At 35.9% G+C, this 25,020-nt stretch overlaps 1 protein-coding gene across 2 annotated transcripts in view; it reads left to right on the plus strand.

The window, feature by feature from the left end:
- SPAG16 (sperm associated antigen 16) overlaps window positions 1-25,020 on the plus strand; it is a gene marked incomplete at its 3' end in the record, with an annotated part of 901,411 nt that overhangs the window by 70,779 nt on the left and 805,612 nt on the right. The window contains exon 9 of one of the 2 annotated variants that reach the window (XM_082467474.1): window positions 55-164. In XM_082467474.1, coding sequence (XP_082323600.1) covers window positions 55-164 — 110 coding nt within the window. Of the gene's footprint in view, window positions 1-54; window positions 165-4,736; window positions 4,745-25,020 lie in introns of those variants that run through there. The other variant, XM_082467475.1, reaches the window with a different exon arrangement.

Genomic DNA, 25,020 nt, shown 5'->3' on the forward strand with positions numbered 1-25,020 from the left:
TAATATTTCTTACAAACAGTATAAACATTAAGAGTAAATTGTATTATCTTATAGTTGTTCCGAATTTTGAAAAGGAAAATGCACCAGAAGGTCCTACTCAGAAAGGTCTTCGTGAAGCCAGAGAACAAAGCAAACGTAAAACAAAGATGAAAGTTAGTACAAAGGTATGATATTTTTGTTTCCATTAATTCATATTTAACTCTCAGATATTCAGATTCACGGACTCATATTGTATCATTATTTTATTGGAAAAGGAATTTAGAAGTTATGTATTCCAAACCACTTGGTCTATAGATAGAAAATGGAGGTTCTTAAATGTTACTAGTAACTAGTTAATTGAGGGACACACATTTATTAGTGGCAGAGACAGCTCAGTGAATCACTCTGCCACTTACTCAAACTTAATCATGGCCACTTCTGCTCACCTGTTCACGCTTCTGCTTAAAATTACCTTTGTCCAAAAGAAATAACTATCAGATGATCCCTTATTTATTTTCTCATACTATAACTTCAAACTTTCATTAGTCTTTTCAAAAAGAAGAATGGAAAGAATTATACCCCATTTAAGAATCTCTTTATATCTGAGTGCCTTTGCTGTGCAATCAGGATGAGAGTTAAAATCTTCAGTGATTACAGAAAAATGGTATTAAAAATGTCTGGTCAAAGAGATCAAAAATGAGGAAGAAAGAAAATTACACAAAACCTATGAAGGGTTTAGTTTCTTGTCATGAAAATTGCATAAAAGTTTAGCTGAGGTAATGAATGTTTTTATAAAGTAGTTGTTACCTTTGAGTTCTAAAATATCTGACATTCATTTAAAAATGAAAGCATTTACAAATATAATAACTTTTTTAGTGTAGTAATGCTATAAGAACAACAGATTTTTATGAATTCAAATAATCATTTACTTAGCTAATATCTATAACATTTTTCTTCCTCAAAGGTATGCGTTGGAATCTAGTATCATATAATATTTGAATAAAATACAGACTAAATGCTTTTAGTTTATACTAAGGCTTTGATAATCACTTTCTGGTGATATTTAGACTAGTATTTTACTGTTCCTCTATCATCAATACTAATTTTTTAGATTTATGGTATTTGAGGGAAATCCCCTCTTTTAGTCAGCCTGCCTCAGGTTCCCCATGTCTCCAAGGTCCCATCAGATCAGACCCTCTTTTGTCACCATAAAGCTTTCCCACTTCTCCGCCTGCCTGTAATTTGAGTCTCTGCCTAATGCAGTCAGTGGCTGTAGACGACTCCATTGCTGTCACTAAGTAGTGCTTGTTCTTGTTTGGATAATCTTTATTTATCTCCACAGAGGTTAGTAAGTCAGGGAGCAAATAAAAGACTCGCAATAATAAAAAAAAATTCAAAGTTAAGGATTTTGGGTGTGATAGTGGTGGTTGTCATCAGAAACATTTTCATCTTCTGACGTGGCATAGGCATTCTTTTTCAGGTAGTAAGTCATACTTAGAAATGACTGTTTCAGGTCAGTAGTTAAATATATTCAGCTCTGTGTCATAATCAAAATTCCAAACTTGCATGAGTTTCTTCTGCATTTAAGGATGTGTGAAGGGTGACTGTGGGCTGTCTGTAAGTGGGTGACAGGGTCAGCTGCCAGGGACATTGGAACAGAGCAGGCAGGAACGCTCGGCAGGCCATAGCCCCAACAGTGGCCAAATAAGTAGAGAAATTTTGGAACTTTGGGGTTAAAACACATTAGTATATTTGACAGAGGCTGCCTTTCCTTTCCCACACCCTACCCTCACATCCTACCATTCTCTCCTATGGTATGGTGCCAGATCTCATGTGTGTCGGGGGCAGGGGTGCTCTAATGTCATTCCAAGCTTTGTTCTTGTCTTTAATCCCAACATGTAAGTGTGTATCTCTCAAGATAGTTTGCCTCCTTTCATTAGCGATGAATTCTTCGGTTTTAGTCTACATGTAAAAGTTTTATCGTGTATCCTCTGTATAAAAGTGAAGAAAAAATAGGGTAGGAGGAATGTTTTATTCACTTCTGCAATTTTAAAAGCAGTTATTTAATGAATTTTTCTGATGTTTTGCCTTCTCATTCAGGCAAAGTCAGGAAATCATTTAGGGTTTAAGTCAGAAAAAGAACTAGTTTAGATCGTTTGAACAAAATAACTTTAATACATGGAATTGATTACATAGGTGACAGAAGAGCTAAGATGTCCTCTAGGGGACAGGCAGACAACTCAGAGATTGTCAATGGCAGGACACTTTTTTTGTGTTGGAGGCACAGTGGGAGAGCATTGTTACCAGCCTCGAGGAACTGGGTCCCTCAGGTAGGAGGACTGTGAAGGAAGAGGCTGTCTTGTAGGAGCTGGAGACATGGGAGGGATGCAGGGCATGGGGGGAGGAACTTCTAACACACAATAACAGGGGAGGGATTAGAAAAAACTCATTAATTAATATGTAGGTAACAAATATTTACAGCTGAATAGTTTATTTCCAGTCATGACATATACTTGATATACTTCTTCCTTCTTTTAGTTCTCATTCAGGGTTTGTGTTTTGCTTAGCCAGTGCTCATTGGGGTTCTTTGTGTGGTGAGTGGACCCATGTCTTTAATCCTGAAGGGTCTGAGTATTTAGTGGTCCTGCTATCTTGGATTGTTATAGTTTCCCACTGATATTTACTACTTAACATGGATGTACTAAGGGTATCCCAGATGTTCTTCTGGGTTCCAGAAGGTCCTCTCGAAATCCATCGTTTAGCAGCGACCACGTCAAAAAGTGCAAAACTGTCACAAAAATCTCTGAATCACTAGATGTCAGACTTAGTTTTAATCTGATGGTGCCTTCCCTCTGTGCCACAATAGACGCATCCTTCTCTTTCGAACTAAGCCATTGAATAACAGAGCCTAAGCTTGCTGGCACAGGAGGCAAACTCTTTGCAGGCTGGTTATGAGATGTAATAATTAGAGGGGCTACTTCTGTTGCTGTGAACCCTTGGTTTCCGTGACTGTGTGAGAACAACACTGGTGGTGTTTTTAAACTAACACTGCAGCTGATTTTTTAATAAGCTATTCTTCTATTCTATTAGGGCATCTGTTTCTGTGGATGGCTTGTCATTAATTCTGTGGGTGTTAGCCCATAACCATATTTCTTTTACTGTAAAATGCATACTTTGGTCATAAGCATGAATTGTATTTCATGACAATGTATAAGGGAATTTCTAAGTATTTGGATTGTGGTGCACTCAGAGCAGTGAAAGCAAATGTCCCATCTGAAATAGTAGTTGCCATTGTAGACCACACCTTATTAATTTTACAGTAATCCACAGTCATTTTGTGAGATGCATCAATTTTCTGCAAAGGCCGAACTGGTAATTAATGAGGATGCGATGGGTATCTATCCTCTATATCTTTCCGCTACTTTATTGTGGCACACATTTCTATAATTCCCACAGGACTGTGATTTGCTTTTAGTTTACTCTTTTGGTAGGGTTAATTTCTAGGGTTTCTGCTTGATCCTTCCTGCCATAGTAGCACTTATTTCATAAAACAGTGAGCCAATGAGGAGATTTTACTAATTGACTAGTATGTCTTTTCCAGGTGTACAGTCAGAAACTGAGGCTATAACCAGGGAACGAGTCCACAAACCCACTGGGTTTACTGCGAAACAGACTTGAGCCAAAATACCATTTATCATGAGGCTATCATGACCTCCTAGTCTGACTATTGGATGGTGTTTTTATGTTTCCAGTAAAGGGAATGCACTCAAAGTTAATATCTAATTATCTCTGAAAGGTCTGAGGTAAAAGAGTTGCCCTTGTAAATGGCTCCTGTCCCTTCGGGGAAGGCTTGGAAGGTGATTTAGAGTCAGGTTTTTGTTTTCCTAAGTGAACCTTGCATGATATGATGAATACATATTTGTCCAGTGAAAACAAATCAGTAACCCCTCCAAAATGAGAGAGGTTCAAAATAATGTCTGCCACCAGGTGGCAGGCTGGCTTCCCATGGTGAGGTGCCATAACAAGGGTTCCACTTTGGCTTCTGCTGTTGGCAAGCTGGACATTTAGCGCTGAGTGGTGGCCAGTCAGTTTTGCTTAGGGGAAGTCCTTGTTACTGAGCCTGTGCATAGTCTTCATACTTGAAGACTTCATAGCTTCTCGGGCCAGAGCAGTAGGAGGTCCTCTTTGGCAGAATTATAATCCAGTGACTGTCCATTGGTAGCAGAGATGGCATATCATGCAAGCCCATCTAGAAACTAGGCTAGATTTTTTTTTTTTTCTTTCTCTGTTACCTGGTCATGGTGAACTCACAAAGCCATAGGTATAGTAGGACATATGGCATTGAAACAAGAGTGGAAATTTGGGATTTTAAGCTGCCTGCTCATGTAATTTACTTGTGCCTTTCTGAAGTGCTCAAGCACAATTTCAATTATAATTATTCCTTTTTAAGATGAACTGGGATTTTTTGCATGTCCAGAATCATGGCTTTGAGGACAGACAGCATTCCTAGTTCATGAAAAGTAACTCAGGTCATAAGTCCTTAGTCTCTACCAGAGCTCAGGATCATACTGGGATCTGACTCCTTTTAAAGGAGAACTGTTAGGAATAGTGATCAACAGAGATGAGCATGGCTTTTCTCTAGAAGTCTAGAGGTCAGTACTGCAGTTCTGCTGGAGCTGTTTATAGTCTTTCTTACAGCATCCTTATTTTCCACAGATAATTTGAGCACCATTGGATCTGCTGGGCTATAAGACTGAAGGGGCAGGTGGGATGTCTTGCATCATACCCTGGACCTGTTGCAAAACTTTTCTTGGTCCAGACATCATTTAAACTATATTCTTTGTTCAAGATGGAGGATACAATAAGCAGCAACTTGCCTTTTGTTTAGAAGCATTATCTCAACATGCTCTAGTCAGAATTTTCTTGGTGTTTATTTCTTCTCTGGCACACATGTGTCTTATTAAGACATCTAGGGTACTTGCCACTTCTTGCTCACCAGACCCATTTAGGGTGATTTCATTTATATAGTGGAAAGTAAAGATGATCAGGATTACTATAATTTGATGGCGAATAGAGGAATTTACATGGCCCTGAGGGAAAGGAGTTACGTTTACTTCTGTCTTTGCCATGTAAAGGTAGGGGATTATATGGGAATATGATGGTAACTGCCACATCGACATCCTTTGGCAAATTTCTGCCAACACTCCCCCTGCCCTGCCTCAGTTTGCAATATTATTTTTGGTTATATTGATCAGAGAAGGGAGCAGTTTCAGAGCCATTCACTTGGCATTTCCAACTACAGCAACCCTTATTCCATAGGTCAAGAACTAATGATGGAGTTCTGGCAATTACCATGTATGTTCTTGCAAATTACTTATTTGGAGACTAAGGAAATGACAAGCAGGTGGGTTCATGGTTCCTATCTCAGGAGCCAGACCTGAGCCAATACTTTATTACCTGGTCTCCATATTCCTCAATGCTAACGGGGGGCATCATAACACTGTACATTCTTGAGTATCAATACCATGCTAGACCCTATTTCAACAATTTCAAATGTGTGGGGTAGTCCTTCTTCTTCTGTGTGTGTAGCTGTCTGAGTAAATTATCATATATACTTGCTTTTGTGTTGTAGGATCCTTCTTCCTAGAGGCCTGGCCAAAAGGTTCAGTGTGTAAAAACTGGCTCGGGTCTGGAAATCAGGCAAGAGATTGTGGCTTTTTATGGGATGGCTGCCTTCAGCATCTTGATAATCGATCCTCAATTTCTTCTTGTTATACAGACTGAACATTACCCTTGCTGGCTTCCCATATTTCCCAAGCATTACCCTTGCTGGCCTGTAAGGATGTTGATTCTATTAATTATCTCCCTAGCTGTCTCTGGATCAGGCTCTCCCATAGCTACTCTTGATCTCTTCCATAATTGTGCCCACCTTGCTTTTGATATTTATGTGCTCCCATCGGACCTTTCTTTTCACGGGCTCCTGTCATTCCCATTGGTTTCAGGGACCCTGGTTCTCTAATAACATCTACCATCATCCTAGAGGAGAGCCACAGCTGAGTTTCTCAGTGATGTTGCTGCCCCCCTCTCCAGCACAATCTTTGATGCTTTCATAGTTACTACAGCCTCTGGACATCCTGTGGTTATCTCATGGGTTTTTCAGCCTTGAATAGTATGTCCACTGTCACATGCTCATTTCTCTGAGTCTTTTGATGCTTTTTTCCACTATTTTTCATGGTAGATTTGGCATTTCTACTTTATTTAGTTAGGCCATCACTTTTTTGAAGCTTTTAGGAGCCCTCCTAGCATCTTACTAACACCAGGGTCCTTCCCAGGGTGCTAAATGCTATGTCAGAGGAGAGTAGTCCCATATTTATAAATTCTCCCTTCTCCAACTTTATGTTCTCCCTCCTTTGCCTCAACAGCCTCAGAATATAGGCCTACATGTACTCTCTTGGCACTCATAGGTACATGTTGGCTAATTCCTACAATTCCTTTGGGAGTAGTTCTTTTTCTCTCTAAACAGAGTCAGTACTTCCCTGGCTAGGTTATATTGTGAATTAAATGGATTTTGGTTAGTTGTCCAGTGATGGGGTGGGGAATATATTGTAAGAGGGGTATGAGCTGTCTTGCAAGGCAGAGGACTGAATTGCTTTTGGTCAAGGGAGGCCTGCTAGCCTTTAACAGGGAGGAGCAGGCAACTTTTTAGGTTTACAGAGTAAAGGGAAATCTGAAGACAAGATTTTCAAGTGCATTGTCTCAGATTTCTCTGTATCATCTCTATCTACTATGTATATTTCCTCATGATTTTCTATCAAACTATGCTCTTGTTGTCAAAATAAAACATTAAAAAAGACAATATTTCATAAATACTATAGATGACTCAAATTAAATTCAGTTTTATTCTATAACTCTTTTTTGGAACTGAGAATACATTAATTTTCTCCACTAAATCCATGTAATAGAGTTGCTATTCCTAAAATGACTTTTCTAATTCCATAATATATTTTCAAATATAACTTCTTTGCTGATGACTTTCAAACCTACATATTGCCATACTCAGCTTTATACCAATAATTTAGCTATTTATAATAATTTCCATTTTGATATAGTACCATTACCTCAAAATTAACATGACAATTCACAAATCATCATATTTCATAAATAGGCTAATTTCTTCATTTTAAAAATGCCTTTTAATAGTGTCTGCATTCTACTAATTCAGTCAGTTGAAAAATATGACATTATCATTTTTGATCCTATCCTTCCAGTGTCTCCCAAGCTCCCATTGATGCCTTTTTCACATTAATTGGCAGGTTCTGCACTTTTTAAAAATAAATTTGTTTATTTTATTTATTTATTTTTGGCTGCACTGAGTCTTTGTTGCTACGTGCGGACTTTCTCTAGTTGCGGTGAGCGGGGGCTACTCTTCGTTGTGGTGCGCAGGCTTCTCGTTGCGGTGGTTTCTCTTGTTGTGGAGCACGGGCTCTAGGCACGTGGGCTTCAGTAGTTGTGGCTCGTGGGCTCAGTTGTTGTGGCTCACAGGCTCTACAGCGCAGGCTCAGTAGTTGTGGCTCACGGGCTTAGCTGCTCCGAGGCATGTGGGATCTTCCCGGACCAGGGATCTAACCCGTGTCCCCTTCTGTGGCAGGTGGATTCTTAACTACTGCGCCACCAGGGAAGCCCAGGTTCTGCATTTTTAAATGGAGGTGGGGGTGGTGAAGGGAGATTTAGGGGTTCAAAATATGATTGTAAAGGGTCTAACAAACTTATCTGGAAGCTTCATTCGCAGAACAAATTTACTTAAATTAATGTTTATTTTGGTTGGGTTTGGGGAACCTGGTGGAGGTTATAGGGGACTTTCAAAAACCACCTTCAAACCACCTATTGCACTACTCCTTTTTCCTTTTAATTATCACTCCCACCCTTCTAAAGCTGGTCTCTGTGGACTACCTTAGCTGCTTCCTAGACTGTTCTCCAATAGTCCATTCCATGTGGCATTGAATAATTCTTCCTTAAGTGTGCCTTTGTAAACCGGATTAATCCTCCTTAGACAATTGTATATCTTTACTTCTCAAGCCAGTTAGCCATCTGGCTTCCTGATATGCCATGTTAATTTCTCTGTATTTTTCTGTAACATATGAGATTGTACTCTAAAGTAAATTCTTACGGTTTAGACTATTTTCTTTTGAATTAAGGAAACGAATTGTGTTAATAGTGGAAAAGTGGTTTTTCTTCTCTCTTTAAGCCAATCAGTGGGTTACTAAAATAGTCAGTGGGTTAGTTTTTGTGAAAATGACTATACTTTATAACATAATTTCCTTCTATCTGTGAAATATATTTTACTCTAAAAGAAATAAGAATCATTATGCAGTTAATTGAATGTCTTTTGCAATCACAGAAGTCACAGTTAAGAGAAAGAAATTACTACTTTAATGAGACTTTGAATGATTATGCAGGTGAAACTTTAAAGGTATCAACATATTTATTAAAGAGAAGCGAAATAGAAGAATTCCATATAGATTTGAATAGTTTTAAAAGGTAATATTAGATGTAGAATGTATTTTTTCATTGTAGAGGGAAAAAAAGAGAATCACATGGAATCCACTGTAATTCAAATATGTTGCTTTAATTACTTGCTGAAGAGTTAAATTTGGAGCTAGATTACAATTTTTGTATGTTAAAAATATACCACACACTTTGTGTCCTGACCTGTGTACTCAGTGATGATTCAGGAAAAGTGATAAAGCACACACACACACACACACACACACACACACACACATAAACACAAAACATACCACTGAAAGTATTTCAAGAAATCGGGGAAAAAATTAGGAAAGATAAGGGCCTGCTAACTGTCCCTTCCATCCTTTTGCTGCCTGATTTATTTCTTCACCTCTTTGGGGTTGGAGTATAGACATGCTCTTTTAAATGAAAAAGTCCTATCTAGATTGTTATGCTTCTATCTGTACACAGATTAATGTTTTAATACCCCTTATATGTTTTTGTTGGAAACCATGCTTTAAAGTATTGTAAAAATATTATCAAGAAAACATTAATAATTTTTATCCAAATGGGTAAGAACAGAAGACAAGTTGGGAAGGATATATAAACATTGCAATATGTACAACAAAATTTATACAATATTTTATATCTTAAATATTTAAAAATCATATTTAGAAATAGATGCCTGTTACATTTTGGGAAATATTCATGTTTTCTGTATATTTAAATACAATTTAAGAATCTTATTAAAGGAGCAATTAAAAAGCCTATACTAAAATTTGTAGATTACTTACGCAGCCAAAAGCTGGTCTAGCAACAACTTTTCAGAGCTTATTATAAGGAAAACTTTAGCTAAATTTTAGATATTTCCCTAAAAATAGCTTTTAATTACAGTTAATAATTTAAGTTACATTATTTTTTAATCATTTAATTTTGTTTATTAATCAATAATACATGTAATATAAGAATGGCTTTTCAAAACCCAGCTTATACTACCAATATAGTTATTAAAATAACTACTTTCTCATAAGCTATGGATGAGTTTTCATATGCTATTGATTAGTTTTTATACTTGTCCATTTATCCTAACTTCTTTTAGGTCTTAGAAATTGTGCATGTATATATATGTATCTCTATATATCACATATATGTTTTGTTAAGGGAGAAAATTATTTTTTATCCTTAATTTAATACTTTTATAACTTATCCTTGTATGAGTTAACTATCACAATCCATTTTTTTCCTTCAGCATGGCGTCTGTTAACATACTGTAGCATGTACTTTGGCAGAAACTGTTTTAGAGTTTGAATTATTTTGAAGCCTAGTCTGTATATGAAACCCAGGTCTACCACTTATTACTTGTACAAACCTGGGCAAATTACTTGACTTATATGCTTCCATCTTTATAAATTGGGAAGAATAATATGTGCATCAACAGGTGTTTGTCACGATTCAATGAAATAACACATGTAATATATCTAGCACAGTGCCTATTACAGAATTGATATGAATTAAAGGATAGTGTTCCTGTAGAAAAGGGTATTTACCAGGAGAAGATAAATAATACTGAATTGCTAATACTATTTTATTCTTTTGTGTTAAACATGATATGGGTAACACTGAATAGAAGTCTGTTAAGACGTCTAGATTCATTACTTTTAAACCATTTTTGTCATTTTATTATATAATGGCCTGAATGATTTAGCAAGAGCTTTCTTTGATTGTAGGTATGGTTTCCCTGATTCAGATTTTATCCACACTGTGATATGTACATTAGTGCATTAAGGTGGCTAATTCTGATCTTCTAATGTTTACATGTTTGCTGTTATATGTGTGAAAGTGCTACTGTGCTTATAAAAATTGTACACAACTCTCAACTTCTTTAGGAGCTATTTTATATTTTGAGTCACTTAATGAAAACATGGAATCTTATTTAATATCTTTGCCATGATATCTGTTGGTGTTTATATGAGATAGATTATGGTTTAAATATAGTGATATGAAAATGTAAAGAGGAGAGAAAGGTCCCTTCAACTCTGGTATGTCAGTGTTATGTCATCATGTTGTGTTTTGCCACACTGGCCATGCTAATGGTGCACTTCAAAAGCAATTAAACACATTTACATGCTGATACCTTGCCTTATTAGAGCAAGTTTAGTCGCATTTTGTATTGTATTCTTGAATATTGCTAAGCAGTTATTACTGCTTTTGCCTGAAGTATTGTGATTCTGGCATCAACAAGGATCTGGTTGACATTTGGCCAATAATTATGAATATTACATTAAAATGTTAAATCATTCTATTTACCAGACATAAAGTTGAAAAAAAGGAAATTAGTTTTGTATTATTTTTGGAGGTTAGAAATATGGAATGCATTAAAAAGTCTAAAACCACGTGCAAATGGAAATTTTAATGCCTATAATTTGATAATAATGTTGAATATCTTTAACAGTTGAAATAATTCATTAAAAATCCCTAAGGAAATATATTAATCAACATATTTATTCATAATATCGTGCCATGTTAAATATATAAGGATTAAGTCAACTTGTTTATAATTCTGTTCTGAGTAGAAAATCAAATAAATGGAAATACATTATTACACTAAATATATTCTGCTTTACATAAAAAGAAGTGAATGTTAATCAGAATGATAGTAATTAAGAAATACTAATTATTCTCAGGTTTTTAACTCTACTATTTATTTTGAATTATGCATAAGCATGAAGGATTTAGAAAATACAAAAATGAGATTGCAATGAAAAAAATGCTTAAGTTTTTACATTTTCAAAACTTCAATCAATATCAATATCTACAGTTTAAAATATAAATGTGTTCAAGTAATATTTCCTTAATCTAATATACTATATTTGACTATAATATATAAATGTATAAATTATATATTATATGTATTTACATATATATATAAATAACATAAATGCAAGTTATAGACTATGTATCTATCTAGTCTTATACAACTTGCTTTTTCCTTTTGGTGTTTTGTTTCTAAGATTCTTCCACATTCTTATATGGGGCTGTAATTCATTTCATACTATTTCCTTTTCTGTTCTGTTATTCATGGATGTTCAGGTTGTTTTCAAAATCTTGGCCCAATAAACATGCTGCCATGAATATTCTTGTACACACCTCCAGGTGCACATATGCAAAGTTTTCTGTAGGATATTAATCTAGGAGCGGAATTGCTGGAGAGATGAGCATTTCACTAAATGATGTCATATTCTTTTTCAAATTAGTTGGACATGTCTACAAACCCATACATAGAATTCCTCTTACTCTATGTCCTTTCCAGTACTTGGTATTACCAGGGTTCTTTATTTTTGCCAATCTAATAAGTAAAATATGTTACCTCATGGGGTCTTAATTTTCATTTTTCTGATTAATAATTAAATTTAACAGGTTCTCTTTTGTTTATAGACAATTCATATGTTAGATTCTTTGAAATGTCAGTTCATATCTTTTGCCCATTTTTCTATTAGGTTCTTGATCTCTGAAGAATATTTGCAGGGTATTTTAGGTATTCATTCCTTGATCCATTGCATGAATGTAGAAATCTTGTCACAGATGGTGACTTATATTTTCTATTTCTTTATAGTGTCTTTAATGAATAAAAGTTCTTCATTTTTTTATGCTTTACACCTTAAATATATATGATTTTTATTTTTAAAAAAGTAACCCAGATAAAAGTTCTTCATTTTAATGTAGGTAAATTTATCAATACTTTCTTTTATGGTAACACTTATTGTCACTTGCGCAAGAGATCCTTTCCTATGCCAAAATCAGAATGCTTTGCTTGAATATTTTCTTTTAGTAATTTTGTTTATTATATTTCCTTTTACCAAATAATTTGTGGGTAATTCCTAAAAATATAGACATTCTCTTACATAAACACAATATGATATTTATTTTTTTTATCTTATTTTTTAAACATCTTTATTGGAGTATAATGGCATTACAATAGTATGTTAGTTTATGCTGTATAACAAAGTGTAACAGCTATACATAAATCCCCATATCTCCTGCCTCCCTCCCTCCCTATCCCACCCCTCTAGGTGGACACAAAGCACCTAGCTGATCTCCCTGTGCTATGCGGCTGATTCCCACTAGCTATCTATTTTACATTTGGTAGTGTATATATGTCCATGCCACTCTCTCATTTCTTCTCAGCTTACCCTTCGCTCTCCCCGTGACCTCAAGTCCATTCTCTACGTCTGTGTCTTTATTCCTGTCCTGCCCTTAGGTTATTCAGAACCACTTTTTCTTTTTTTTGGATTCCATATATATGTGTTAGCATGTGGTATTTGTTTTTCTCTTTCTGACTTACTTCACTCTGTATGACAGGCTCTAGGTCCATCCACCTGACTACACATAACTCAATTTCGTTTTTTTATGGCTGAGTGATATTCCATTGTATATATGTGCCACATCATTTTATCCATTCATCTGTTGATGGACACTTAGGTTGCTTCCATGTCCTGGCTATTATAAATAGTGCTGCAATGAACATTGTGGTACATGACTCTTTTTGAATTATGGTTTTCTCATTACTATATGCCCAGTAGTGGGATTGCTGGGTCATATGGTAATTCTATTTTTAGTTTTTAAGGAACCTCCATACTGTTCTCCATAGTGGCTGTATCAATTTACATTCCCTCCAAAAATGCAGGTGGTTTTCTTTTTCTCCACACCCTCTCCAGCATTTATTGTTTGTAGATTTTTTGATGATGGGCATTCTGACTGGTGTGAGGTGATACCTCATTGTAGTTTTGATTTGCATTTCTCTAATGATTACTGATGTTGAGCTCCTTTCATTTGTTTGTTGACAATCTGTATATCTTCTTTGGAGAAATGTCTACTTAGGTCTTCTGCCCATTTTTGGATTGGGTTGTTTGTTTTTTTGATATTGAGCTGCATGAGCTGCTTGTATATTTTGGATATTAATCCTTTGTCAGTTGCTTCCTTTGCAAATATTTTCTCCCATTCTGAGAGTTGTCTTTTGGTCTTGTTTATGATTTCCTTTGCTGTGCAAAAGCGTTTAAGTTTCATTAGGTCCCATTTGTTCATTTTTGTTTTTATTTCCATTTCTCTAGGAGGTGGGTCAGAAAGGATCTTGCTGTGATTTATGTCATAGAGTGTTCTGCCTATGTTTTCCTCTAAGCGTTTTATAGTGTCTGGCCTTACATTGAGGTCAGACACTACTGTACATTTAATGGATTAAATCCATTTTGAGTTTATTTTTGTATATGGTGTTAGGGAGTGTTCTAATTTCATTCTTTTACATGTAGCTCTCCAGTTGATCATGGTGTATGATCCTTTTAGTGTGCTGTTGGATTCTGTTTACTAGTACTTTTTGTTGAGGATATTTGCATATGTGTTCATCAGTGAAATTGGCCTGTAGTTTTCTATTTTTGTGACATTTTTGTCTGGTTTTGGTATCAGGGTGATGGTGGCCTCGTAGAATGAGTTTGGGAGTGTTCCTCCCTCTGCTATATTTTGGAAGAGTTTGAGAAGGATAGGTGTTACTTCTTCTCTAAATGTTTGACAGAATTCAGTTGTGAAGCCATCTTGTCCTGGACTTTTGTTTGTTGGATAATTTTTACTCACAATTTCATTTTCAGTGCTTGTGATTAATCTGTGTATATTTTGTATTTCATCCTGGTTCAGTCTTGGAAGTTGTGCTTTTCTGAGAATTTGTCCATTTCTTCCAAGTTGTTCATTTTATTGGCATAGATTTGCTTTTAGTAATGTCTTATGATCCTTTGTATTTCTGCAGTGTCAGTGGTTACTTCTCCTTTTTCATTTCAAATTCTACTGATTTGAGTCTTCTCCCTTTTTTTCTTGATGAGTCTGGCTAATGATTTATCATTATTTTTTATCTTCTCAAAGAACCAGCTTTTAGTTTTATTGATCTTTGCTATCGTTTCCTTCATTTCTTTTTCATTTATTTCTGATGTGATCTTTATGATTTCTTTCCTTTTGCTAACTTTGGGTTTTTTATTCCTATTTCTCTAATTGCTTTAGCTGTAAGCTTAGATTGGTTATTTGCGATGTTTCTTGTTTCTTAAGGTAGGATTGTATTGCTATAAACTTCCCTCTTAGAACTGCTTTTGCTGCATCCTGTAGGTTTTGGGTTGTCGTATTTTCATTGTCATTTGTTTCTAGGTATTTTTTGATTTCGTCTTTGACTTCTTCAGGGATCTCTTGGTTATTAAGTAGTGTCTTGTTTAGCCTCCATGTGTTTGTATTTTTTACAGATTTTTTCCTGTAATTGATAATCTAGTCTCATAGCGTTGTGGTCGGAAAAGATACTTGATAGAATTTCAATTTTCTTAAATTTACCAAGGCTTGATTTGTGATCCAAGATATGATCTATCCTGGAGAATGTTCCATGAGCTCTTGAGAAAAAAGTGTATTCTGTTGTTTTTGGATGGAATGTCCTATAAATATCAATTAAGTCCATCTTGTTTAATGTATCATTTAAAGCTTGTGTTTCCTTATTTATTTTCATTTTGGATGATCTGTCCCTTGGTGAAAGTGGGGTGTTAAAGTCCCCTAGTATGATTGTGTTACTGTCGATTTCCCCTTTGATGGCTGTTAGCTTTTGCCTTATGTCTTGAGGCGCTCCTATGTGGGGTACATAAATATTTACAATTGTTATATCTTCTTGGATTGATCCCTTGATCATTATGTAGTATCCTTCTTTGTCTCTTGTAATAGTCTTTATTTTAAAGTCTATTTTGTCTCATATGAGAATTGCTACTCCAGCTTTCTTTGATTTCCATCTGCATGGAATATTTTTTTCCATCCCCTCACTTTCAGTCTGTATGTGTCCCTAGCTCTGAAGTGGGTCTCTTGTAGACAGCATATATATCGGTCTTGTTTTTGTATCCATTCAGCCAGTCTATGTCTTTTTGTTGGAGCATTTAATCCACTTACATTTAAGGTAGCTATTGATATGTATGTTCTTATTACCATTCTCTTAATTGTTTTGGGTTTGTTATTGTAGGTCTTTTCCTTCTCTTGTGTTTCCTGCCTAGAGAAGTTCCTTTAGCATTTGTTGTAAGGCTGGTTTGGTGGTGCTGAATTCTCTTACCTTTTGCTTGTCTGTAAAGGTGTTCATTTCTCCATCAAATCTCAATGAGATCCTTGCTGGGTAATCTTGGTTGTAGGTTTTTCCCTTTCATCACTTTAAATATGTCCTGCCACTCCCTTCTGGCTTGCAGAGTTTCTGCTGAAAGATCAGCTGTTTACCTTATGGGGATTCCCTTGTATGCTATTTGTTGTTTTTCCCTTGCTGCTTTTAATATTTTGTCTTTGTATTTAATTTTTGGAAGTTTAATTAATATGTGTCTTGGTGTGTTTCTCTTTGGATTTATCCTGTATGGGACTCTCTATGCTTCCTGGAGTTGATTGACTATTTCCTTTTCCATTTTAGGGACGTTTTCAGCTATAATCTCCTCAAATATTTTCTCAGTCCCTTTCGTTTTCTTTTCTTCTTCTGAGACCCCTGTAGTTTGAATTTTGGTGCATTTAATGTTGTCCTAGAGTTCTCTGAGACTGTCCTCAGTTCTTTTCATTCTTTTTTCTTCATTCTGCTCTGCAGTAGTTATTTCCAGTATTTTATCTTTCAGGTCACTTGTCCGTTTTTCTGCCTCGTTTAGTCTGCTATTGATTCTGTCTAGAGAATTTTTAATTGCATTTATTGTGTTGTTCATCATTGTTTGTTTGCTCTTTAGTTCTTCTAGGTCCTTGTTAAACGTTTTTTATATTTTCTCCATTCTGTTTCCAAGAATTTGTATCATCTTTACTATCATTACTCTGAATTGTTTTTCAGGTAGACTTCTTATTTCCCCTTCATTTGTTTGGCCTGGTGGGTTTTTACATTGCTCCTTCGTCTGCTGTGTGTTTCTGTGTCTTCTCATTTTGTTTAGCTTACTGTGTTCGGGTTCTCCTTTTCGCAGGCTGCAGGTTCGTAGTTCCCGTTGTTTTTGGTGTCTGCCCCCTGTGGCTAAGGTTGGTTGGTGGGTTGGGTAGGCTTCCTGGTGGAGAGGACTGGTGCCTGTGTTCGGGTGGTTGAGGTTGTATCTTGTCTTTCTGGTGGGCAGGACCGCGTCCGGTGGTGTGTTTTGGGGTGTCTGTGACTTTATTATGTTTTTAGGCACCCTCTCTGCTAATGGGGTTGTGTTCCTGTCTTGCTAGTTGTTTTCATAGGGTATCCAGCAGTGTAGCTTTCTGGTTGCTGAGTGGAGCTGGGTCTTAGCGTTGAGATGGAGATCTCTTGGAGAACTTTTGCCATTTGATATTACGTGGAGCCTGGAGGTCTCTGACCTTCAATGTCCTGAACTCGGGTCTACCACCTCAGAGGCACAGGCCTGACACCCAGCTGGGGCACCAAGACCCTGTCAACTACACGGCTCAGAAGAAAAGGGAGAAAAAAACAGAAAGAAAGAAAGAAAAAATAAAATAAAGTAAAGTTATTAAAATAAGAAATAAAAATTAATTACTGAAAATAAAAAAAATTAAAAAGTAATAAAAAAAAAGAAAAAAGAAAGAAGGAGAAGAGCAACCAAACCAAAAAAGAAATCCACCAATGATAAGAAGCACTAAAAACTATACAAAATGAAAAAAAAAAAAAACTGACAGGCAGAACCCTAGGACAAATGGTAAAAGCGAAGCTATACGGACAGAATCACACAAGGAAGCATACACATACACAGTCACAAAAAGAGAAAAAGGAAAAAATATGTATTATAAAAAAAAAAAAGAAAAGAAAAAAGCAACCCAATCAATAAACAAATCTACCAGTGGTAATAAGCTGTATATACTAAACAAAAATAAACTTAAAACCCAAAGCAAATTAGATGCAGAAAGCAAACCCCAAGTCTACAGTTCCTACCAAAGTCCACCGCCTCAATTTTGGAATGATTTGTTGTCTATTCAGGTATTCCAGAGATGCAGGGTACATCAAGTTGATTGTGGAGATGTAATCCGCTGCTCCTGAGGCTGCTGGGAGAAATTTCCCTTTCTCTTCTCTGTTCACACAGCTCCTGGGGTTCAGCTTTGGATTTGGACCAGCCTCTGCGTGTAGGTCGCCTGAGGGTGTCTGTTCTTCTTCGCTCAGACAGGACGGGGTTAAAGTAGCAGCTGATTAGAGGACTCTGGCTCACTTAGGTCAGGGGGATGGAGGGATATGGAATGCAGGACGAGCCTCAGGCGGCAGAGGCAGGCATGACGTTGCAACAGCCTGAGGTGTGCCGTGTGTTCTCCCGGGGAAGTTGTCCCTGGATCATGGGGCACTGGCAATGGTGGGCTGCAGAGGCTCCTGGGAGGGGAGGTGTGGATAGTGACCTCTGCTTGCACACAGGCTTCTTGGTGGCTGCAGCAGCAGCCTTAGCATCTCATGCCATTCTCTGGTGTCTGCACTGGTAGCTGTGGCTCACGCCCATCTCTGGAGCTCGTTTAGGCTGTGTTCTGAATCCCCTCTCCTTGCGCATCCCGAAACAATGGTCTCTTGCCTCTTAGGCAGTTCCAGAGTTTTTTCCAGACTCCCTCCCGGCTAGCTGTGGCGCACTAGCCCCCTTCAGGCTGTGTCCACACAGCCAACCCTAGTCTTCTCCCCGGGATCTGACCTCTGAAGCCCCAGCCTCAGCTCCCAGCCCCCAACCGCCCTGGTGGGTGAGCAGACCAGCCTCTCAGGCTAGTGAGTGCTGGTCGGCACCGATCCTCTGTGCGGGAATCTCTCTGCTTTGCCCTCTGCACCCCTGTTGCTGTGCTGTCATCCATGGCTGTGAAGCTTCCCCCCCGCCCCCGTCTCCACCAAGGAAGGGGCTTCCTCATGTGGTGAAACTTTTCCTCCTTCACAGCTCCCTCCCAGAGGTGCAGGTCCCGTCCCTATTCTTTTGTGTCTGTTTTTCCTTTTTTCTTTTCCCCTACCCAGGTAGTTGGGAGTTTCTCACCTTTTGGGAAGTCTGAGGTCTTCTGCCAGCATTCCGTAGGTGTTATGTAGGAGCTGTTCCACATGTAGTGTATTTTTGATGTATTTGTGGGGAAGAAGGTGATCTCTGCATCTTACTCCTTTGCCATCTTGAAGGTCCCTCTCCTGATATTTAAATCAAGAAATTAACATTGATACAATTCTATTTAATCTATAGAATTTATTTAAATTTTTCTGTTTTCTACTAATGTCTTTAATTTTTTTGAAACCAACCTTTTTATTTTGAGATAGTTGTAGATTCACATGCAGTTGTAAATAATAATTCAGTGAGATCTTGTATATTCTTTATCTACTTTCCTTCAGTTGTAGCATCTTGTAAAACTAAAGTACAATATCACAATCCCCAATTGACCTTGATCCAATCAAGGTGTAGAAGAGTTCCATCACCACAAGCATCCCTAGTGTTGCTCTTTTATAGTCATGTCCACTTTTCTCTCTCTATTCCACTCCCTCTAATCCCAAATCATAGAAACCACTAATTTCTTTTCCAGCTATATAATATTGTCATTTCAAGATTGTTATTTAAATGGAATCATACAGTATTTAACTTTGGAGTTGACTTTTGTACTCAGCATCATTCCCTTAAGATTCATCCAAGCTGTTGCATGGATCAATAGTTATTTTTCTTTCTTAGTAGTTGTTAATTCTTTTTTAAATATTTGGTAGAATTCTCCAAAGACCATCTGGGCCTGAAGATTTCTTTTTGGGGGTCTTTTAAATTACAAATTTAATCTTTTTAATGGTTATAGGGCTATTCAGATTATTTCATCTTAATTGAGTTTTGGTTGTGTTTTTTTGAACTTGTTAAGTTTATGAGTATAAAGTTGTTCATAACATTCTATTGTTATACTTTTAATAACTGTATGATCTATGGTGAGATCCTCTATTCCAGTGTTTTGGATATTTGTTATTTGTATCTTTTGCCTTTTTATTTTTGTCACTCTTCCTAGGTAGAATTTTATCAATTTTACTGACTTTTAAAAAAAATGAACTACCTTTTTGTTTCATGATTTTCTGAATTGTTTTCTTATTTTCAATTTCATTGATTTCTGCTTTTATCTGTATTATTTCTTTTATTCTTCCTCCAGCTCTGAGTTTCTTGTGCTCCTTTTTGAGTTAGAAACTTAAATTATTAATTTGAGCCATTTCTTCTTTTGTAATATAAGCATATAGTGCTATAAATAGCCCTCTCAACACTGCTTTAACTGCATGCCCCCTATCTTGATATACTTTCATTTTCATTCAGTTCCATGTATTTTTATTTTTATTTTCTTTGAGACTTGCTCTTTGACCTTTGGATTATTTAGAAGTGTGTTGTTTAATTTCCATGTGTTTAAGAGATTTTCCTGTTGTCTTTGTGTTACTGATTTCTAGTTTGATTTGATTATGGTAAGAGAATACATTACCTTTTGTTTCTAGGTTAGGGGTCAGACATGAGTCACCTTCTGTTCAGTAGGGAATGGTAAAATGTCCTACCACTATGCTCTTCCTTTAATCCTGGTATCTAGAACTATTAGTTTACGTTCCTATTTCCCCCGTTCAGAGTTCTGCTTTTCTTGTGCCTTGCGTTATTTCCATGGTTTATAGTTGTTCTTAGGGAAGAGCAGGGGGAGAGATAAGTCTACTCCATCTAGTCTTGATTGGATGTCTCATCATAAAATTTTGCTTTCCAGTTGCAATATTGAAATTACCTTGAAATTGAATTTTTTTATGTGGAGTGTAGTAGGATCCAGTTTCACTTGGTTTCGCTCAGATAATTGCCTATTTCAGCACAATTTGTTATATGGTTCTTCTTTTTCCCAATGGTCTGCAAATACCAGCTCTGTCATTTAACTGGTTTCTGTGTATACACTGGTTTGCTTTTGGACTTTCTTTTATGTTCCATTGGTGAATTTGTTTACTTTCTTGTCAGTACCATATTTTTTAAAATAAATTTGACATGTAACATTGTGTAAGTTTAAGGTAGACAAAGTGTTACTTGTGTTACTTAGATACATTTATATATTATAAGCTGATTGTCAGTATAACGATATTTATCACATTACATTATTATAGTACAATATTATTGTCTATATTCATCATACTGTGCATTAGATCTCCATGGCTATTTACTACTCATTACAAGTTTGTATTCTCAACACCATTACCCTCACTCCACCCCCCATCCCCTGGTAACCACCAGTTTACTCCCTTTTTCAAAAAAGTTTTAACTTGTTTAGATTCCACCTATAAGTGATATCATACAATACACCGTACTTTTAAATTATTGTAGTATTTAATAAGTTTGGATATATCTTAGGGCGATTGCCTCAACCTTATTCTTGTTCTTCAGAAGCGTATTGCTATTCTGTAGTTCTCCATAAATTTTAAAATGGGTTTACCAAATTCCTAAAAAATTTTTTTCTTGAGACTTTTATTAGCATAGCTTTGGTTTTATAGATTGATGTAGAGATAACTGACAGGCTCATCCCCTCACTTCCTTTAAAGTTTTAGTTAAATGTCTCCTTTTAGAGAGACCTTCTATAGCCACCCAATCTAAATTTTAATGCTGCCCCTCATTCCCTTTTCCTTCCTGGATCTCTTTCCTGCTTTTGTTTTGTTTTTTCTCCTTACACATCTTACATATCTTTCTCTTACATTCTGTGTTGTACTTTTTAACTTGTTTATTGCATCTCTTCCCCACTAGAATGTAAGCTCCACAAGAACAGGTATATTTATCTGCTTTATTCACTGCTGTATTCTCAGTGCCAAAAACATGACTGGCCAATATTAAGTACTCCACAAATATTTGTGTTTAAATGAATGAATAACTGAGAAATACATGTTCTGTTTGTTACTGTTACATAGAAATGAAATTGATTACTCTAAGTTGATCTTAAATATAATGACCTTGCTAAACTCTCTGTTGCAAGAAGTTTTTTTAAAAAAATTTCCTTGCAAATAATGATATTATCTATAAACAATGATAGTTGTGATTTTCCTCTTCTGATCCTGGAAAATTTTATGTATATTTCTTATTTTTGTGCATTGTTTAGGACCTCTAGAGAATGGTTAAATTGAAGAAATTGGAACAGGCATTCCTATCCTGTTTTTTATTTTAGAGGGAACGCTTCTTATGTTTCAGCACAGGAGATGATATTTGTTATAAGTCTTTGGTAGATATTCCTTATTAGGTTAAAAAAGTTTACTTCTATATTTGCTAAGTTTATTTGTGTTTTATCACGAGTTAGTGTTAATTTTTTAATCATAAATGAATGATAAGTTTTTTATCATGTTTAAGTGTTAATTTTAATTTTATCATGAATGAATATTTAATGTTCTGCCTCTGAGATGATTTTCTCCATTAACATTTTAATGTAAATGACATGATGGACTTTCTAATGTAACATTCTCTTTCATTCTTGGGATGAAACTAACTCATTCATCATGTGTTATATGATGTATATATTACTGGATCTAGTTCATTGTTTTTTCTTAGGATGCTTACTTCTATTTTTTGAATAAAACTGGCCTTTAATTTTCCTTTTTAGTCACTGTCTTTTTATAATTTTGGTATCATTATATGAGTTGCCGAATATTCCCTCTTTTTCTCTTCTTTGAGTTTTTATATCTACCCTTAAATGTATGGGTAGAACTCTTAGATGAAACTAATAGGAGCTACTATGTATTTATGGGAATATTTTATACTATGGATTCAGGTTTAAAAATTTTTTTTCAAGTCTTTTTTGAGTTTGTTACAATATTGTTTCTGGTTTTTTTTTTTTTTTTTACATCTTTATTGCAGTATAATTGCTTTACAATGTTGTGTTAGTTTCTGTTGTACAACAAAGTGAATCAGCTATATGTATACATATATCTCCATATACCCTCCCTCTTGGGCCTCCCTCCCACCCTCTCTATCCCACCCCTCTAGGTCGTCGCAAAGCACTGAGCTGATCTCCCGGTGCTATGCTGCTGCTTCCCACTAGCTATCTATTTTACATTTGGTAGTGTATATATGTCAGTGCTACTCTCACTTCGTCAGAGCTTACCCTTCCCCCTCCCCTGTGTCCTCAAGTCCATTCTGTATGTCTGTATCTTTATTCCTGCCCAGCCACTAGGTTCATCAGTATCATTTTTTTTAGATTCCATATGTATGTGTTAGCATATGGCGTTTGTTTTTCTCTTTCTGACTTACTTCACTCTGTATGACAGACTCTAGGTCCATCCACCTCACTACAAATAACTCAATTTCGTTTCTTTCTTTGGCTGAGTAATATTCCATGTATATATGTGCCACATCTTCTTTATCCGTTCATCTGATGGACATTTAGGTTGCTTCCATGCCCTGGGTATTGTAAATAGTGCTGCAATGAACATTGTGGTACATGTCTCTTTTTGAATTATGGTTTTCTCAGGGTATATGCCCAGTAGTGGGATTGCTGGGTCATATGGTAGTTCTATTTTTAGTTTTTTAAGGAACCTCCATAGTGTTCCCCATAGTGGCTGTAACAATTTACATTCTCACCAACAGTGCAAGAGGGTTCCCTTTTCACCACATCCTTTCCAGCATTTATTGTTTCTAGATTTTTTGATGATGACCATTCTGACTGGTGTGAGGTGATACCTCATTGTAGTTTTGATTTGCATTTCTCTAATAATTAGTGATATTGAGCATCTTTTCATGTGCCTCTTGGCAATCTGTATGTCTTCTTTGGTGAAATGTCTATTTAGGTCTTCTGCCCATTTTTTAATTGGGTTGTTTGTTTTTTTGTTATTGAGCTCCATGAGCTGTTTGTATATTTTGGAGTTTAATCCTTTGTCTGTTGTTTCATTTGCAAATATTTTCTCCCATTCTGAGGGTTGTCTTTTTGTCTTGTTTATGGGTTCCTTTTCTGTGCAAAAGCTTTTAAGTTTCATTAGGTTTCAGTTGTTTATTTTTGTTTTTATTTTCATTACTGTAGGAGGTGGGTCAAAAAAGATCTTGCTGTGGCTTATGTCAAAGAGTGTTTTCCCTATGTCTTCCTCTAAGAGTTTTATAGTGTCTGGTCTTACATTTAGGTCTTTAATTCATTTGGAGTTTCTTTCTGTGTATGGTGTTAGGTAGTGTTCTAATTTTATTCCTTTACTAGTAGCTCTCCAGATTTCCCAGCACCACTTATTGAAGAGGCTGTCTTTTCTCCATTGTATGTTTTTGCCTCCTTTGTCGTAAATTAGGTGACCATATGTGCGTGGGTTTATCTCTGGGCTTTCTATCCTGTACCATTGATCTATATTTCTGTCTTTGTGTCAGTACCATACTGTCTTGATTACTGTAGCTTTGTAGTATAGTTTGACGTTGGGGAACCTGATTCCTCCAGCTCAATTTTTCTTTCTCAAGTTTGCTTTGGCTATTTGGGGTCGTTTGTGTTTCCATACAAGTTGTAAGATTTTTTGTTCTAATTCTGTGAAGAATGCCATTGGCAGTTTGATAGGGATTGCATTGAATCTGTAGATTGCTTTGGACTTCTGTTTTATGTTTTAGTTTTTTGGCCCCAAAGCATGTGCGATCTTAGCTCCCCAACCAGGGATCGAACCCTCACCCCCCTGCATTGGAAGGCGAAGACTTAACCACTGGACCGCCTTAGGAAGCCCCTGGATTTTTTAATATAATAGAATTCTAGCAGTTATCTCTTCTTGAATCAATTTTGTTAAATTATAAAGTAATATATTTACATGAATATAACCATTTTGTCTAAGTTTTGAATTTACCAGCATAAAGGTATTTGTTGCATTTTTAATTTTTTAAGTCCCTAATAAATCCATAGTTATATTCTCATTTTATATTTGATATCTATTTCCTCCCTTCTTAAAATTCCCCCCTCCCAGACTCTCCCCCATCTCTCATCTGTCTTCTTGGAGATTTATGAATTTTATTGGTATTTTGAAAGATCCAACTTTTGAGTTTTATGATTCTCTATTATATGCCTATTTTTTTCATTACTTGTGCTTTCATTGTTATGATTTCCTTATGACTACACTCTTTGGGTTTATTCTTTTTTTTTTTTTCCACTTCTTAATTAGGATACATAGCTTATTAATTTTTGGCCTTTCCACTATTCTAAATATTTAATATTATAAATTTCCTCCTAAATACTACTATAACTGTATACTACAGGTGTTTATATGTAGCAATTTAATTTTTGCTCAGTCTGAAGTATTTTAAGATTTCCATTATGATTTCTTCTTTGTCCCATGGTTGTTTTAGAGGACATTTTCAAATTTACATATGCATGATTTGGGGGTTATCTTTTCTTTTTGGTTATTATATATTTCTAGTTAAAAGAAATCATGGTCAGAGCACATAAGCTGTATAAAACCAATTCTTAAAATATGTTGGGAGCTGTTGTGGTAGAGATTGCTAGTTCTCCACTGAAACATATTTTCTTTATTCCATGGTTTTCATGATATAGCTAGCCATGTAGTTAGACCTTATATTTCTCAGTTTCCTTCACACCTATATGTGACCATAACAATAAATTTTGCCAATAGAATATGCCCTTACT

This window comes from Balaenoptera physalus (assembly GCF_965194825.1).
Source record: "Balaenoptera physalus genome assembly, chromosome: 6".
Lineage (NCBI taxonomy): Eukaryota > Metazoa > Chordata > Mammalia > Artiodactyla > Balaenopteridae > Balaenoptera > Balaenoptera physalus.